We start from the raw sequence: 18,667 nt of genomic DNA, 5'->3' as shown, positions 1-18,667 counted from the left end.
TACACTTGATATTCTTCCAATTGTTTAGATCTAACTTTAATTGAGTGGAAAGTGTTTTGTAACTATTTTCATATCATTTCTGACTTTGTCTTGGCAAGTAGACTCCCAGATATTTTACATTATCTCCAGCTATTTTAAATGGAATTGATCTTTGTATTGTATGGTAACATATAGAAATGCTGATAATTTATGTAGATTTATTTTGTATCCTGTAATTTTCCTAAAAATTGTTAGTTGTTTCTACTAGTTTTTAGTTGATTTTCTTAGCATATTATCATATCATCTGCAAGAGTGATAATTGTTTTTTCTGATTATTTACTCTAATTATTTTTATTTCTTTTTCTTCTCTTATTGCTGGAGATAACATTTCTAATACAATATTGAATAGTAATGATGACAATGGTCAATCTTGTTTCACTTCTGATCTTATTAGTAATGCTTGCAGTTTTTCCCCATTGGTATGAACAGTTTTATATCCCTCTATGTACAGTTCCAAATTGTCCTTCAGAATGGTTAAAGTAGTTCACAGCTCCACTAACTATACCTTAGAGTACCATTTTTCTAGAATATCATGATCCATAACCTCTGATCGTTTAATGTTGTAACTGCTAAGATCTGTGTAATTCTTATTGTAGATTCCTTCTAAAATTTATCATTTTTCTTTTTGTTATGTAAACTAAGGGTGTGGGATACTGTTTCAAATTTGTTTTTTATTTGTATTTCTCCCATCAAAAGAGACTTAGAGAACTTCTTCATGTGTCTATTGTTATAGGAGCAACCTTCTAGTGACTGCTAGATGTTAAGGTAACCACCTACTAGTACCTGCTGGGGATCCAATTCTGACCAGAAGAATAGATTCCTTTCCTATTAGAGGCTGATAACAATACAAGAAGACTGAGAGGCATTTGTGTTCTCTGACTTCTCTCCTCTTCTCTCTTGCCTCTGATTTATTTCATTCCCAATCCACAACAACATCAGAGCCAGTAAAGGCTGATTCATCTGAGTCAGTAAATGCTGATTTGCAATTCCTTCAGGGGTGTTATGATTCACAGCTGTGGGGGCTTTCAGAGAACTGAACACTTAGGTGTGGTCCTTAACAGTCTATGTATAGCTTTTGATTTCTTTCTCTGAAAATTGATTGTCTATAACTTTTTACCATTTGTTAGTTGAGGAATGATTTATATCCTTAAAAATTTGCCTCTGTTCTTTATATATGAGCAGTGAGGCATCATCAGAGATCCTTGATGAAAAGATTATTCCCTAGCTTTTTATTTTTCTTCTAATCTTGATTACATGGAGGTTTTTTTTTTTTTTTTTTTTTTTTTTTTTTTGTGTGTGTGTGTGTGTGTGTGCAAAAGCTTTTAAATTAAATAAGATCAAAATCTTTATTTCATAATACTCTCCATCTGTTATTTGGTCATGAGCCTATAACTCATTTAACTTCTCCTTTAAGAATTTTGAATGCTATATTATTTGGTAGATATGTTTAATATTGATATACTGATATTGCTTGTCTATCATACCTTTGAAACAAGATGTGCTTTCTTTTGTTATCTCTTTTAAAATAGGTCTATTTTTGGTTTTGATTTGTCTGGAGATCAGAATTGCTACCATTGTTGTTGTAGTTGTTTTTTCATTTCAGCTGAAGCACAATAGATTCTGTTCCAGCCCCTTGCTTTTTACTCTGTGCATGACTCTCTGCTTCAAGTATGCTTCTTGTAAACAACATATTATATGATTCTGTTTTTTGATCCACTCTGCTTTCTATTTATTTTGTTATAGGGAAATTTAATCCCATTCACATTCAGTTACACTTGCTAACTCACAATCCTATTTTTTCCTACAGTTTATCCTCTCTCAACTTTCTAACCTTTCCTTCCTCAGCAGTGTTTTGCTTGTCTACCACCTCATCAAATTTATTGTCTCTTCTGTCAGTTCACTCTACCAGACTAAAATCACCAATTTTACTTTATCTCTTCCCTTTCTACTTTCCTGTCTAATAAAACATATATTCAATTGAGTATGTAAATTAATCCCTCTTTTATCCAAGATTCAAATGATATGATGTCTATCATCCTCTTCCCAACTTCCACTTCATTGTAGTAGAACTTTTAGCAATTCTCCATGTAAAATAATTTGTCCCATCCCATCTCTTCTCTCCCTTCCTTCTGAATCACTGTGCTCCTCTTGCTCCTTTCTTAGTTATTTTTATGTTATTTCTTCAAAATCACTTTATACCCATACTCTCTGTCAGCATTTATTCCTTCTTAGCTATATTATTAGTATTATTAGAGGTAAATTTAAAAAAAAAAAGTACAGGTATCATCTTCCCATGCAGATATAAATAATTCAGCTCCATTGAATTCTTTATGTTTTCATTTCCCTTTTTTCCTTTTTAGGTTTCTTTTGAGTTTTGATATTGAAAATTATATATTTTGTTCAATTGTGGTCTCCTTATGAGAGCTTGAAATCCTTCTATTTCATTGAGTGGCCATTTTCCTCATTGTATTATGTTTAATTTCACCAGGTAGATGATTCTTGATTGTAATCCTATTTCTTTTGCATTCTAGAATATCATAGTCTATGACTTCTGAATTTAGCAGCTGCTAAATTCTGTGTAATCCTGATTGTGGCACCCCAGTATTAGAATTATTTCCTTCTGGACATTTGTAACATATTTTTCCTTAACCTGACAGTTCTGTAATTTGATTATAATGTTCCTTAGAGTTTTTATTTTGGGAATTCCTTCATGAGGTGATTGGTGTGTTTTTTTTCAATGCTTAATTTGCCCTCTTGTTCCAGGATATCAAGCCAATTTTCCTTGATAATTACTCTAAAGATGTTGTACAGGTCTTCATTTTGATTATGTTCTCAAGTAGTCAAATGATTCTGATATTGTCTCTCCTAGATCTGTTTTCTAGATCAACTGTTTTTTGAATGATATATCATTTTCTTTTACTGTTTTTCATTGTTTTACATTCATTTGATTAATTTTTGATGTCTCATGAAGTCATTAGCTTCCATTTATTCCACTCTAACTTTTAAGGAGTTGATTTCCCCAGTTAGCTTTTGTATTTCTGTTTCCATCTGGCCAAATGTACTTTGTAGGGAGCTGTTTTCTTCACCAGATTTTCATATCATCTTTTCCATTTGGCCAATTCTGCTTTTCAAGCAGTTGTTTTCTTTTTCTAAGCTGTTGACTTTTTTTATAATCCTCTTGTATAACTTTCATTTCTTTTCCCAATTTTTCTTCTTATTTAATGTGATTTTCAACTACTTTTAGTTTAAGGTGTTTTTTTTTTTTTTCTGAGCTTGAGACTAATCCTATTTTTCTTCTGGGCTTTGCCCATGCATGTTTTGACAATGATGTATTTTTCTCAGTTTGAGTCCTGGTCTTCCCTATAATTATAATAACTTTCTGTGATTAGCTTATTTTATGCCTTTTTTGCTCATCTATTTTTTAGGAGGATACTTTTTCTTTTCTTTTAAATCTGAGTGCTGTACCCGGGGGTAGAAAGGATATTGTCTCAGGTTTCTTGTGGCAGTGGCTACAGGTCTTGGCTATTTACCTGATGCCTATGATACTCTGCAGTTCATAGGAAACATTTATGTCTGGTGCTGGGTTGAGGGAGTAAAGTGAGGATGGTTGGTACTCTTGGAGGCTTGTAGGCAGTTTACATGGTGCTGATCTAGGGTGTTTGTGTTGATGTCTGTTGTGTATTGAGGACAGTAAGGTATTTTGTTTTTTTCCCAGTACTACAGTGAAGCATATGGAGATTCTTGGACCTGGAATCTGCCAGTTCCCCTAATTCCCCTAAAATACATGTTTTAGTTCCCCTAAAATACATGTTGGGGTGATAATGTTGGCATCTGCTTTCTCCACCACACTGAAATTAAGGATCTCTTGCTCATTTGCTGGTGTAACACTTGCTACTGGCTTGCTTGGATGTTTCCTGTCTTGAACAGCACTCCCCCTTTACCTAAGTGAGGTAGCCTTTTCTTAACAACTATCTAAGTTTCTTTGGCTGACAAATTGCTTTATCCCTTCTTTTGTTAATTCTGCTGTTCCAGGGTTTGTGTTGGGGCACTATATTATGGTTATTTGGAGGTGATTATAGGAAAGTTACAGCAGTTTACTGCATAATCCATCATCTTGCTTCCCAGAAGTTCCCAACTCTCCTAACTCTTTAACTGTCTGCTTTAGTAATTATATCATGTATCTCCATTTTTCATCTGCATCATTTCTTAAAATTCACCTCAGACATTTGCCTCCACACTTCCACAGCATGGAGATTTACACATAGTAACCATCTAGGAGACACAGTGAATAAAGCACAGAGTTTGGAATCAGGAAAACTCATCTTCATGAATTCAAATCCAGCCTCACACATTTACTAGTTGTACTAGATGTATGATGTAAAGCTCTGTCATCTCTAAGTTAGCACCTTGTAATCCTAAAAGTATGAAACTGAGAAAGTAACTTAACACTGTTTGCTTCAGTTTCCTCATCTATAAAATGAGTTAGAGTAATTAATACAAACCTCTCCTGTATCTTTTCCAAGAAAAACTCAAATGAATTCATGAGAAGTTGAATATTACTGAAACAATGAAATAGAAAGATGCCTCAAAAAGTTTGTTGAATCAAAGTTATTTCATTGCTATCATATTATCAATCTCCATTAAATATGCTTCTATATTTTGAATATAAAATTTTAAAAATTCACGTTCTTTCATAATTATTCTCTTTGTCTAGTCCAATCAGCAATAACTTTAATTACTCAGAACTCACACAGAATATTGTTTTACACCTTTCTAATTCACATTTATATTTTTATATATTATATATTAATATTCACAGTAGTCTATAATGCTGTCCTGACTCACTTCTGCCTCTTGGAATCGCTACAGGACAAGACATGTTTTGACTACCCAGATTTCCTAATGTCTCCCACCCTATCCAATCTTGATATGAAAAAAAAAAAGGTTTTATTTACTTTGCATGTATCTTTGCATCTCTGACACCTAAAACAGTAGTCTACACAAATGGTCCAATATTAAATGCTTGTTGAATGACTGGAAAGAAGAAAAATATTCATACTCTATACTGAAAATTACTTGAGTCAATAAGATATTAGGAATATGAATAGTCAACCTCCTTTGCTCCATAAGTAAAGATGAAATGACCCTTAAGAAATAGATAAAACATTGTCCCATAAACAAAGGCAAACATTTTAAAAATTGATAAAAGATATTACTAGGTGAACAGATTTTCCTCTTCTTTATATAATGTTCCAACAAATATACCCAAATGAGTTATTTGACTTTGTGGGTTTTTTCTTAGATCAGATCTGTGAGATATGATATTCCAGATGAGGAAAGTCCTTTCATTAATGAAAATCAGAATGGTTTCGGCAATTATTGTTGCTCTTTATATCATTATCATCAGATAAGAAATATAAAAGGATAAAGAATCTCCAAGGACACTTATTTAAACCCATTTCTTGTACAGAAACTAAAACCCACTAAAACCCAACTGCACAAAGTTCCACAGGTACATATACTATTATAACTGAGATTTGAAATCAGGCCACCTGCTTTTAGAGTTATTTCCACTGCATGAAGCTGCCTCTCTATAGTCTTAGGCAGTTGCCTAGATTCAGTCTTGCTCAGGACACGTCAGTCAAGAATCTTGAACCCAGAGTTATGGTCTCCCTGACTCTGAATATAGCTCTCTAGCCACTAGACTATACTGCATTTTACTGTACATTTGACTTAATATGTAGGTAATAAAGCCACACATAGCTCATTCTTTAATAGGATGTTTGGCCACTTTTTATCTCAATATGCTAGGGGTTACAGTGTAACCTCACTGAATATATCAGAAGCATTGTCAAAGGTTTTCACAGAACAGGAAATGAAAAATGGCATACCAATGTTAACCTAGGTAGTTTGGGATTATTATTATTTTTTTTAACTTTCCTGCTGATGTTTCTTTCCTCCTGCATTTATTATTGCTTTGAGATTTCTCTCTAAGGTGAGCTGTGATAAAGGGATGATATGTTCTATTGACTCATGTTAGAAAACAACCATATAAAGGATCATTTTCCTAATGTGCTATATGTATACATATACAAATATATGTATAAATATGTATATATACATATAAATATAAATGTACACACACATACAACAATATCTCTTAGTTGTTTCCAATGGGAGAGAAAGTACACTTCTATATAACAGAATAACGCTTGTCAAAAATCAAATCATTTTGCACTTAGAGAAAGATTATTGAGTAGAAACATACTATTGTCAATAATATGACAGCTAGGTGGCATAATGATTAGAGTTTTGGGTTTAGAATTAGGAATATTCATCTTCTTGAGTTCAAATATGACCTCAGACATTTATTAGCTGCAGGACCCCACACAAGTTGTTTAACCATGTTTGCCTTGATTCCTCATCTATAAAAAGAGCTGGAGAAAGAGATGGCAAAGAGCTCTAATATTATTACTAAGAAAACTACAAATGGGGTCACAAACAGTAGAACATTACTTTAAAAAGTTTTGATAACAATTAATAATAATAATAACTGTGATAACAATATAAATAACACTAATTATATAATGCATTAAATCCTTTACATTGGTGTTCTTATCTGAGCCTAATAATAGTTTTCTGTGACAGATACTGAAATAGTCATTATTAATATTTTAGATGAGGAAACTGAGGCTCAGAAAGTCTGACTGATATGTCTATAGTCATGAAATTAACAAAGGTGAATAAAAATCAAGATTTGATATCAAGATCACCCCACCCATCTCATTGGTGGCTATTCTTGAATGCTGAATTGCTGTTCATTATAATTGTTAATATTATCATTTTTAACAATAGTTGGTGAAAAGGGGATGGAGGTGAGAATAAGCATTTTCAAGGAACATTTCCTTTCCTGTCAAAGCCCAGTATAGGCAGCTTAAAGAGTCAGAATTTTATCTATTAAACTTAATATGCTTTATTGGATAAGGTAGAAATGTTATACACCACAGATGTTTAAACTATGCTTAAAAGCAAATGGAATATCATAGAAATATAGCATGTTCAAGAAGGAAGGGATTTTAGAAATCATGTTGTCTTCTTCCCCAATTTCCCCTTGTCCCATTTTGCAGATCAGAAAACGGAATGCCCAGAGAATTAAATAACTTGCCCTTGGTCACATAGAAAGCAAATGAAATAAGCAGATCTGCCTTGAAATGAAGTATCCTGTCTCTCACCCTCCTTTTCCTTCCACAGCATCACAATGCTTTAAATCAACTTTAGTGCCTTAAATATATAAATCAATTAAATCAAAGTTCATGCTAAACTTCCCAAGAGGGGTCAATTTAACCAAGATCCAGACATAAGAAATAAGTTTGGCTGTATCCTCTTTTCTTCTATGATTCAGGCTTTTTTTTTAATCTATTAAAAAAAAAAAAAAAACCCTGTATCTTTCTGCAGCTTCTGCTGTTTTTGTTTTTTTTTTTCCCCTTAGGCTTTGCCTTTCCTTTGTATCTATTCCAATGTAGCATCTAACACAAGGAATCAGGCATTACAGTGTTAAAATGCTGGTCTTGTTGTTTAAGTTTAGTGGGCAGGTATAAAAATTCACTGGAGCTGTAATAGAGGGTAATGTCACTTTAAGACATGTGATACTTTACAGAGCAGGGATGTATCGAAACAGACTACTGATACTTCAGGGCACCGTCTAGCAGCAGTCCAGCTCCCTCCGAACATATAGTGAGTTGCCTGACTGCACTGAAGGAAGGGGAACACGGATGGTCCCTCATTAAAACAGAAGCTGATTTTCATCTGCAAGTACCCAGGAACTGCACATTACCTCAAGATCACTCCAAAGGGCTCATCAGGCAGAGGGAACGCTAGGAGATGATTTAAAGGTGAAGATGACAAGCTTTTCACCCCTCAAACCTTGGCTACTTTTCTGACAACACGGTCTGAGATCTGATGTCTTCTTTATTCTGGAAATAGGATTGGGAACAAGGAAAAAAAAGAAAAAGAAAAATAAGATCTCTCTCTCTCTCTTTTTTAATCCTGATAAAGAAGATTATTTAAAATCTCTTATTGTGGTACACATGGATTTTAAAAAGTGTTAGATCTTTCCAATGAACACTAATAGAGCATTCTACTCCTGGTTGGATTACTCAGGTAAGAAGCTTCTTTAGAATTTAAGATTCAGAAAGCAGATCTGGGAAACACTCGCTAAGAACTAGTGGAATATGCTCCAGCTATCACATTAATTATTCTTTGGAATGCTCTATTTACATAGAGACAGTATGCTTGCTGGTTAAGCTCAGAGTGCTGGCTAATGCAGGGACGTGAAAAGATGCTCAGAAGTAATGCTGAGAATTAAAGAAAGTTAATTAAAAAAAAGGAAGACCAAAAGAAAAAAAAAAAAAAAAACTGATGTGAGTGAGATGTGAAAATAAGCTAGCCCTGTGTTAAAATCTGTGTGGGTAGAGAAACGATGGAAAAGAAAAAGCAAGGAGTGAATGGAGAAGTGGGGAAGTTTTGTATTAGGATTTTGGGAAGTTTATATTAAATCACAGCACATTTAACTTAATCCCAGGAAGCTTAATGCATGCTACCACCACCTTTCTCCAGATATCCTTTTGCATAGCATTAGGAGGAAACCCCCCAACTCATGCATTCATTTCAAAATTCACAGTGGGGTTCTTGCTGTTTATCTGAAATAAGGAGAATGCTTGGGATTTTATTGGTAGTGGTCCAAAACAATGGAGGCAAGTATGCTGATTTCAAAAGTAAACAGTGGGCAGCAAAACTAATTATCAACTGAACAGTCCATTGCCTTCAGAGAACAGGAGCATAAATGGCACCATGCTGTCAAAAAGAATGTTTCTTTCTATTTGTGCTTAATTACAATTGTCATTAGGAGTCTACAGGAACCTTAAGAATCCTTCCTAAAGCCCCCATCTCTGATTGAATACCATGGATTATCTTCAATTATGCATCCTTGTGTACTAGAATAATTTTGGGTGTGTATTTGTGATTGAATGTCAAAACTCTTTGAGCAATGTTTATCTTACATATAGAATGATCCTGTTGGGAGATCATTTACAGGTTTTAAATATGAAGTTTTTCTTGAATAGAGGAACTTGAAAAAGGGAAATATATATAGTATGCAGCCCTCTCTTCCTCAGGGAAATATACATCATATACAGCCCTCCCTCCTCATAGTGGAACAAATAATCTATACTTGACTGGACAGGCAGACACCGCCCTCTCAACCATTGGTTGACTGGGGAAAGTGTCTTCTTTTAATTAATTTGGCCAGGTAAAATAGAATACAAGTTGCTATTTGGAAAACTGGACAACATGGAGCTCCTAAGCTGTTGAGGTCTGAGGATGCTCATGGATACCTACCCACAGGACAGATAAAGTAGAAAAGTCTAATGACAGGTGGGTATTGACCACTGAATATCCACGCACACCTAGTCACATAGATTCAGTCACACAACAAGTGTACCTGGGTGATCTGTGCCAATTAAAGAAGCAGAGGGGTTTTCAGGAAAAGAGAAGCTAATTTTAAATTCTGGCTCCCTGCATGACCCCAACTCACACTTTCATGGCATCTGAAACTCATTGTGGCCTAATATAGTTTAAGAGTTTAAGTCCAACCAAAGAAATGGATTCCATACAATGTGACATGAAAAAATGATTTAGTTTAGAAGACAACAGAGTGGTCAATAATTAGCGCTTGAGAAGTAAAACAAACAACCAAACCAACAGAACCCAATAATCTGTAACCTCCTCAGCTGATGTCAGATTCAAAAGAAAGTTAGAGTGAGGATGAAGGAAATTGAGGTACCTAAAAGGAGGCGATAGATCTAAGACTGGAAATGCTGTCATTAGTAGCTCAACCTGGGAAGGAAAGAAGGTTTGTTTTGAAATCCTGAAATTAAAGACTCAGAACTAAAACCAATAAGGAATTTGGGAATGATTTCATAAATATACTAGAAAATCCCACCCCCTTCAGGCTGTACGTGTTGAGAGTTGCATGGAGGGTGTGGAAGTCTCAGTTGTTCAGTGCTCTTCAGGGCTCTTGACCAGGGTTGTACATTGAATATGGTATGATCTCTCTGCCCTCTAGCCTGTAGTCAAAGCAGCAGCGGGATAGTCTCTTTGTGAACTTCCCTCCTCATTGGTATTGACTGTGTGATGATGTGCTTAAGGGTAGAGGTAATAACTCATATCTAATGTTTTATTTAGAGTATGGCTATGGTCTCTGCAATGTCCTGGGTCCTGTATTTGTGGATAAGTGCTTGTGCAATGCTCCTCTGTCAGGGATCTCTTCATCACACTTTCCAACAGCATCACCTGCACAGACCAGGTAGGAACAATGAGCTACAACAGGAGGTTGTTCTATTGCAGCCTCCTGTCAATTCTATTGGTTTCTTTCTAAACAGATGGGTGAATTGCACTTGGCATGGAAATCAGCTTGGCCTCCACTCTTCCCCCCACTGCTTCCTTTGAATCACGGTGGCTATTTCTGGTTGCCCTGATGTGTAAGCTCTTTCTGGTTTGCTGAAATGCCCCTGAGGCACACTTTCCCATTAACTTCTCTGGGAAAAAAAAAAGGAGGGGGTGTGGCTTGCCATAAGAAAGCCTTTTTAAAAAGCTGGTTTGGTTGGTATTGTGTGTGGCAAGGTTTGGGCTTCTTTCTGCTCCCCAATAAAAGCACTGAGCAAAGTCCGGGGAGATCCGGGGTGCTCTAGGAAGTGTTTTTTTTTTTTTTTTTTCTTTCTTCAGAGGAAAAAATGTGTCTATAATCTTGCGTGCTGTATAAGTCACATGTAACTGCCCTGATATCTGTGTGTCTAAGGAGTCTCAGAGTGAATCATAGCACTTTGGTGTCAAGTTAACAATGAACTTTTTGGTGTCTATTTTTTTTTTTTTTTTTTTTTTTTGTTCCTTTCCTCTTCCTTTCTTCCCCCTTTCTATTCTTCTGGTACGTCTTGCCAATTTATTACTCATGGATTTCCCAGGTCAAGTTTTCCTTAGCCTGGAAGCTCGGTAATGAATTTGCGTCCCCAATTAGATGCAGCTCGCCTCTCATTTTCTGTCTGAATAGGTCATTTTTTTTTTCTTTTTTTTCTTTCACAGACTCACCCTACCCATGCTGATTTTTCTCGGTTCTTTCCTTCCATGCTTTCCATTGCTTAGTTCCCGGCACCTCCCCACCCCCACCCCCTTTTATCTCCCTTCTTCTTTCTCCTAAACGCTTCCTTTTATTCTTAAACCCATTCCCTCCCAAGCTCCCTACTCCCAGCTCCGGACTTCGGAATAACCCCGTACCTGGCAGAAGCACGCTGCCTTTGTCCCAAAGGTCCAGACGCCCAGATCCCAAACCAGTTCCTACCTCCATCCTACCCCTCGTATCTCCCCCACCCCCCCAAACACCGTAACCTCTACTCCTGATCTCCCCCACCCTCTCCCCGCCCCAGCCCCATCTGCTCTGCCTGAGGTGCCTCACCCTCCCGCCCCCCAAGCTTCCAGGCTCTTCCTTTCTGCCATCCCGTGGGTGGGTGGCGCTGCATCCATCCTCCCTGCCCTGGGGCGGGCGTTGGAAAGAGGGCGCAGCTCCCTCAGGGTCGGGCGTGCCCACAGATGGGGGGCCCACTTGGCACTTGACCTTGTCCTCCGTTTGGGGCTTGTGCCTCCGACCCCCAAAGTGTGGCAGAGCGCGCAGCTCCTGGCAAGGGGCCGGTCGCTCTAGGCTGGCAGCCGGTGGCCTGCCGGGCTCGTCCCCGCCCACTCACTCTCGCCACCGCCCCGGGACGCCCGACCCGAGCTGCGCCCAGGAAGGAACTGGCCAGCAGCAGGGCAAGAGGGCGCTAGGGAAGGGGCCGTCCCCAGCCCGAACCCACACCTCGCCGCCGCCTGCCTCCGGGGGGCGGGAGTGGGCTGGGGGGCAGAAAGAGGGGGCGTCGCCCCTGCAGGATGGGAATGATTCCGCGCTCTCCCAAAAGGAAAAGCCCGGCTGGCTTCGTGCAGCCTCTGCCCCCAAACTCGACACTCACTCTGCCAGCTTGTTCCTGTGATTTTCCCATCTCCCGGATAAGCCCCATTTGGGAGCGAACACAATGAATTGTTCCCTTCTAATGTCTAACACCTTTTTTCTCTTATTGAGAGTCCGTTCATATACATAGAGCAGGTTTCCCAGCATGCCAGGGGTTGCTAGCGTGCAAATAATCCTCTCTGAGTAGGGCTTTTCAGTTCTCAAAGTGTCTCTGGACTCGAAGTGCCTGCTTGCAGATCTCAGCCCGATGACTTGCTAACTGGTACTCTTGACAAGTTACTTCACTTTTCTGGACCCCAATTTCCTTCTCTGGAAAATGGAAATGGAGACATAGGACCACAGATTAAGAGCTAGAAGGAAGCCTCTGGATCCTTTGCATCCAACCTCCTTATTTTATAGAGACATAGGAAAGTGGAACCCAAATGACTCCCAAATACAGGCTCTAGATGATCTGTCAAGTGCCTTCGAACTCTGTGTAGTTTGGTCCTGTTTGACCCTTTACAGTAGATGTGGAAGGGATCATTTCCTCCACTTTATAGATGAGGAAATTGAAGAGTTTATTGGCTAGATGTCCAGTGCTTACTTCTGATGAGTTTATTCAACTTTCAGAGTGAAAGAAAGTACCAAATCTTCTTTGCTTTTCATTGCTATCAGCAGAGATTAAGGCCATCGATCTAGGAAACATCTTATGTCCTCTTATATTTTGGTATGAATCTCTAATATATAACTACATTTTTTAAAGGGAGGATGTTTGCTTTTTTTCTCTTTTCTAATGAGAGTCAGAATGTTATTCCACTTGGCTCCTAAATCTTCAGAAAAAGAAATGAAATGTTTCTGAAAACAGAAGCGGGAACGATCCTTGGCTTCCTGAGACAACCCGTACCCAAAGGAACAGAGAAATAAATTAATAAGCAAAAGGAAAAATGTCATCTCATTTTCTAAAATGAGTTAAACAAGTGACATTATAAGAAAAAAATGAGCATCCAGCAGATCCAGAGACTTGCCCCATTTGCCTAAGCTTGAAAAATCACCTCCTTTATGGAGCAAGAACAAGGAGGCACCAAGTGCATACCAAGTATCAGGGAAATGTGAAAAATGACAAATCTTTCACTCAGATCCCGGCTACAGAGAGAGTGAAGGTTTTACAGCTGCCTCATCACCTGCTCAGTAGCAGCAGAGCTCTTTCTCTTGCAGGCAGCTTCCCCCAGCCCTCCATGAGTAAGATTGATGGTGTTCTGGTCCTGAGCAGCCAATTTCAGTCTCTCAAGAAATAATCCACTACATTGACAGATGAGTGGAATTTGACGGCATGTTCACCTCATTCAGATTGTTCCGCACCTGGATGGCACCAGTTCAGGAGGCTCCTTTAGGGGAAACTATTAGAGATTTTGGACAATTTTTGCTGTCATACGTAAAATCAAGACGATATGGTTAGTTAAATATGCATAGATGTGTGTATACATATATGTGTATGTGTATACATACATATATATATGTAATTGAATGAATTTGCTAGCTGTGTCCTCCATGGAATGGGTTTGTACATAAAAGGAAGGAAAATATGTTAACTAGAAAACTGACTGATTTTAATATATTCGGCTGCAGTCCCTAAGTACTTTCTATTTTTCATATTTATGTTATTAGGAATGCGCCATTTACTTCCAGTTACTCACTGTTTAAGGGAGATTAAAACATTCAATCAAATAAGGATGCATTTTAAAATTACACAAATGAAGGAAATATGCTGTAGATGAACGAATTTATAATTTCAATAATTGAATAGTTAGATACATCATGTTTTTATTTTGGAAGCAGCAGTGTAAGAAATCACTGTTAACCAATGGAATAGTCCTTATGCCTCTCTTCATTGTATGGCTGTGGGTAGAATGTGCAATTTAAAAGAGACATACCAAACAATTAAACACTCACTAGAAGAATTACCTTTGTTCTGGGTAATTAGAATGGACAGTTTCCACTCTGTCTTGTACCTGATGAATGTCAGACTCTCAAAAGCATCCATCATGGGATGGCAGAAAAGCAAAATGCTTGAGTGAATTTAACTTTGTAGACAGCCTTTGCTCTGCACAGCTAGATATAATAAAGGTTTCTTTTCTTGATAGATAAAATTATAGGAGGAGAATATCATACCTGAAGGATGATAATATCCAAACTTTTTTTTTAATTCCCTAAAATTTGATAACAATAATGATCATCCCTAAATGTTTCTGAATGGAACATTGCTCATGAAAAATTCTGTCCCCCAAAATATTATTTTTTCTATTTATACTTGTCTTTTTTAAAAATTATAGGGAAGAAAGTTTAATAAACCAATAAGGGCCGAGAATTTATAAGTACTACTATATTAGTTGCATGGTATAAAGCAGACTTATTGAAAGATTGCTAAAATATTTTTTCTATCACATATCTGACTTATTGACATTAAATATACTGAGATATTACTTTGAAACCTTAAAGTTTTATATATTATATCATTAGTAATTATAATATTATTACTATAATAAGATCAACATCTAGAGCAGGAAGGGAACTCAGGCCATTCAAGACAACTATTTCATTTAGCACATAAAGAAACTGAATCCCAGGGAGGCCACAAGACCTCCCTAGAGTCATACAGGCAGTAGTAAGTGAGCATAAGAAGTGTATTTAAACCAAGTTCTTTGGCTACAGAGTTAGTGCATCTTCCACAATAAAATTCATTGGATATTGCTTACTATTCATTTTAAAATACAATAGTTGTTTTTTTTTTGTTAAAGTAATATTAGGAAAATACCTTTCTTTGATAATAACCTTTACTATATATGTGTTCTACAAATATTTGATGTAATGGAGTATGTAATTCAGAATTATCCTCTAATTTTTAAGCATATAATTCAAATATTATTAGATATTCAAGAAAAAGGCTTTAGTGCAAGTAATATATCCAATTCTTTTATAATTACATGTATATATATAGATAGATATATGTATGTATGCTACCCATGATATTGATATATCTATATCTCTACATGCGTATCTATTTATATATGTGTGATTATATATAAACATATGTGTATGCATATCCATAAAGAGAGAGAAAAAGAGAGAGAGAGAGAGAGAGAGAGAGAGAGAGAGAGAAGAGAGAGAAGAGAGAGAGAGAGAGAGAGAGAGAGAGAGAGAGAGAGAGAGAGAGAGAGAGAGGAGAGAGAAAGAGAGAGAGAGAGAGAGAGAGAGAGAGAGAGAGAGAGAGAGAAGAGAGAGAGAGAGAGAGAGAGAAGAGAGAGAAAGAGAGAGAGAGAGAGAGAGAGAGAGAGAGAGAGAGAGAGAGAAAGAAAGAAAGAAAGAGAGAGAGATTTGAAGTGCTAACAGCCCCAGAAGCAGGTCCCTGTTAGAGCTTTACAACACAAACATTGCTAAAGTTGTTGAATTGGCCTAAGGATTAAAGTGGACAGGTTGTGATTTGCGGAGTTAGCTGGGTGCAAGTGATAGTCCATTGATCATCTGATTGAAGGTATTGACTTGGTCCCACAGAGACAAGAAGCAGACACTGACATTTTGAAAAATACTAAGATAGCCAAACAGAAGACAGGTTTAAAGGTGGGAATTAACAAAATGTTATACCATCAATGCCCCTGATTTATTAAAAAAAAAAAAAAAAAAAAAAAAACAAACAGAAAACAATTTCACTCTTATAATAGAAAACAGCTTCTCTTATAATATGTAAATTGACATGTCAACTTAAGCAAATGTCCTTGCTGTTGATTTTTAGAGAGTGAGAGCTTCTTTGAGCATGCTATCAATCAAAAATGTTGCCAAGGCATGAATCATAGTTTTGTAAGCCATGTTCAGAATGTCCATTTAGGACTTTAGTTCTAGAGTATGTAAAACTTGGGGAACAAAAAATGGGATTGGAAATATGTCAACGATATTCCTCACTTTAAAAAAAAAAGAAACATGTATTGGTAGGAGAAAGAAAGAAAATTGCATCAGGGTTATCTATTCTGGTCAATGGCAGAGAATATCTAGTTGGTCCCTTGGGGAGTTTCTTCCAAGATGTCTGTTACCTTCCTTCTTCTAAGGCATCTTCTATATCATATAATCAAAGGCATATTTCTCAACTTGTCAAGAATACCTAAAACTACTAATAAATTAGGAAGTTATCATATGATATAAAGAAAGAATGGGCTTCAGTGCTCATCTAATCTATTCCTGTCATCATGATTTGGGAAACTGAGGCTCAGGAAGGGAAAGGATGAGAAGCAAAACCAGGATTCATATTTAGGTCTTGTGATTGTAAATTCAGCCTTCTTTCTATTACATGATATTCCCTGAGTATGATATGGGGGACTGAGAAATACTCTGGAATCTGAAAACCTAGGTTCAAATTATACCTTCAAAGTTCCCTGTTTACTTCATTAACTAGCATAGTGGTTGACACATAGAAATGTTCAGTAGAAGCTTATTGACTGACTAACCTTCTCAGGACCTCAGCTTCCTAAACTGTAAAATAAAAATTTGGGATTAGTTGACCTTCCAGTTCCCTTTGAGCATTAGATCTATGTTATTATGATACTATGAATAAAATAAATTCCTCCTTGTCAATGTAATTCATACATATCTATGCAATATTTGGACTCAGATATTTGAGGTTGTTGTTATGGGAACAAATATCACATTTGTCAAAAATAATCTGAAGAAGAATATGCCGTCCAATAAAAGCAGGGTTTAAATTTCTCAGCATGCCAAATCTGGTCTCTTTTTCCCCCCATAGATTTAGGAGAAATGATTTGGTTTGGGGAGAATAGAAATGAGTCTTCAGCTGCAAGAGGGAAAACAAGTCTTTTACTTTAAGATCCCTTTGTTATGAGAGGATAATTTTTATTTCATCTATACTATCTTGGGAAAAAAAAAGCACTTGCCTGATGTTATTTCCCGACCCCCCCATTGGGGTGAAGGGAAGATAAATGATGTTGTTAGCAATATTGTGCAAACCAATTGAAATCCCCAAAGATGATGGATCCAGGGCACTTAGGGAACCCTCTTGTGTAGCAAATTCTATCCTCCACTCACTCAAGATAATAAAGGTCCAGTGGAAAAAAAAATGATAAATGTCATTATCGCCACTGTCTTCTCACTGAAGTTGAATATGATGAGCTATACCCTATTCTTTAAAACTCATTCTTCCCTTTGAGCTCAAGAGGATTAAAACCAGACCTCATTCTGAATCTGGTATGGTGACAATCATCTCTCTGCTGTCCCCTGGATTCTCAAGTGGCCATGGTGCGAGTACCAAGGTCAATATCAAATTGACTCATATATTGTCCCGCTCCTGCAGAAACTGAGGTTTGGGGACTATAAACTCTCACCAAGCCTAGCATACTTCTCTTTCTTGGGTTAGACCATAGTAACATGAGAATACAGAACTTTTGTACTTCAAGTGTTACTTCAAGGTAGAGACTTTCCTGATTCACTCTTCCCCTCAGATGTAACAATCTCTCTCCCTATTGTATTTGCTTTTACTTATCTGCACATCAATAATGGTGCTCATTTTTTTTCTCATAACATGTTTTTCTTTGTCACAAAGTATCATGAAATTCTGAACCCTTAATCAGCATGAAACAATTAGGAGATTTGTGAATGGCCATCTTCCTTCAATAAAACTAGTTTTTGTCAAGTGTGTGTGTATATCTAATTTCAAAGTCTAATGAGGTTTTTAGATTAGTGACTAAGTGTAGTAGGTGAGTTTTGTTTATTTTGAGTGTTCTTTATTCTATTATTGGTTAATTCAGCACAATTTACAATAAAATTTAATAAACATTTTCTTTTATCTATGTCAAATCAATAAGCATTTAAGTATTTGTTGTGTGGACAAACAATATACTAATACACCTAAGGAGAGACAAAATAGCACAGTATCCAAAAGCATGCATTCCATCTAATGAAACAACAGATTCTTTAAACCTAATATTATACATATAATGGTTCCACTAGAATACAGACTCCTGCAGATAAGGGAATATTTCAGATTGCTTCTCTATATATAACCCTTTGCACATGGTAGAAACTTATGGCATATATTTGGTTTGATTGTTGAATTGAATGGAGTTATCTCATTCCCCTACCTGTCAAGGGAACTGGATTAAATCCTAATAAATGAAGTAAACTCCTCTGATTTAATTCCCAATAATATATTTAAACTTAGATGAAGCAAACAGAAGTTAGAAGTCTAGAAAAGCTACTGAATAAAAAGCCAGTGTTGCTGGTGGAATTTCTCCTGAATCTGAATGACTTATGGATTATACCCAACAAATATTTATTGATTAATGGGAGGATTTTATAGTTGGAAGAAACTAAATTTGGCTTAAACCCAACAGTGGCCTCCAATTTATATCCTTTCCATCTTTAAAAAAGTAAATATATTAGTGAAAGCTCATACTTGAAACAACTGCAGTCATATATGCTATCATAAAGGAGTTTATCACAGTCTTCATGAATAGGCAGAGATGAGGAAACTCTGACTTGAAAGGGAGGAGAAAAATTAGAAGAGGAAGATCCAATGAAGTAGAAAAAGTGACAAGA

At 36.6% G+C, this 18,667-nt stretch overlaps 1 protein-coding gene across 2 annotated transcripts in view; it reads left to right on the top strand.

Moving 5' to 3' along the window:
• The first annotated feature begins 7,567 nt into the window (after positions 1-7,567).
• TAFA1 (TAFA chemokine like family member 1) overlaps positions 7,568-18,667 on the top strand; it is a 537,735-nt gene continuing 526,635 nt past the window's right edge. For both annotated transcript variants that reach the window (XM_074284144.1, XM_074284143.1), the window contains exons 1-2: positions 7,568-8,199; positions 10,282-10,402. In XM_074284144.1, coding sequence (XP_074140245.1) covers positions 10,285-10,402 — 118 coding nt within the window. In that variant the 5' untranslated portion in view covers positions 7,568-8,199; positions 10,282-10,284. The remainder of the gene's footprint in view (positions 8,200-10,281; positions 10,403-18,667) is intronic.

This window comes from Sminthopsis crassicaudata, chromosome 1 (genome assembly GCF_048593235.1).
Source record: "Sminthopsis crassicaudata isolate SCR6 chromosome 1, ASM4859323v1, whole genome shotgun sequence".
Lineage (NCBI taxonomy): Eukaryota > Metazoa > Chordata > Mammalia > Dasyuromorphia > Dasyuridae > Sminthopsis > Sminthopsis crassicaudata.
Note: the sequence above shows the minus strand (reverse complement) of the source record. Positions and strands in the feature narration are given on the sequence as shown.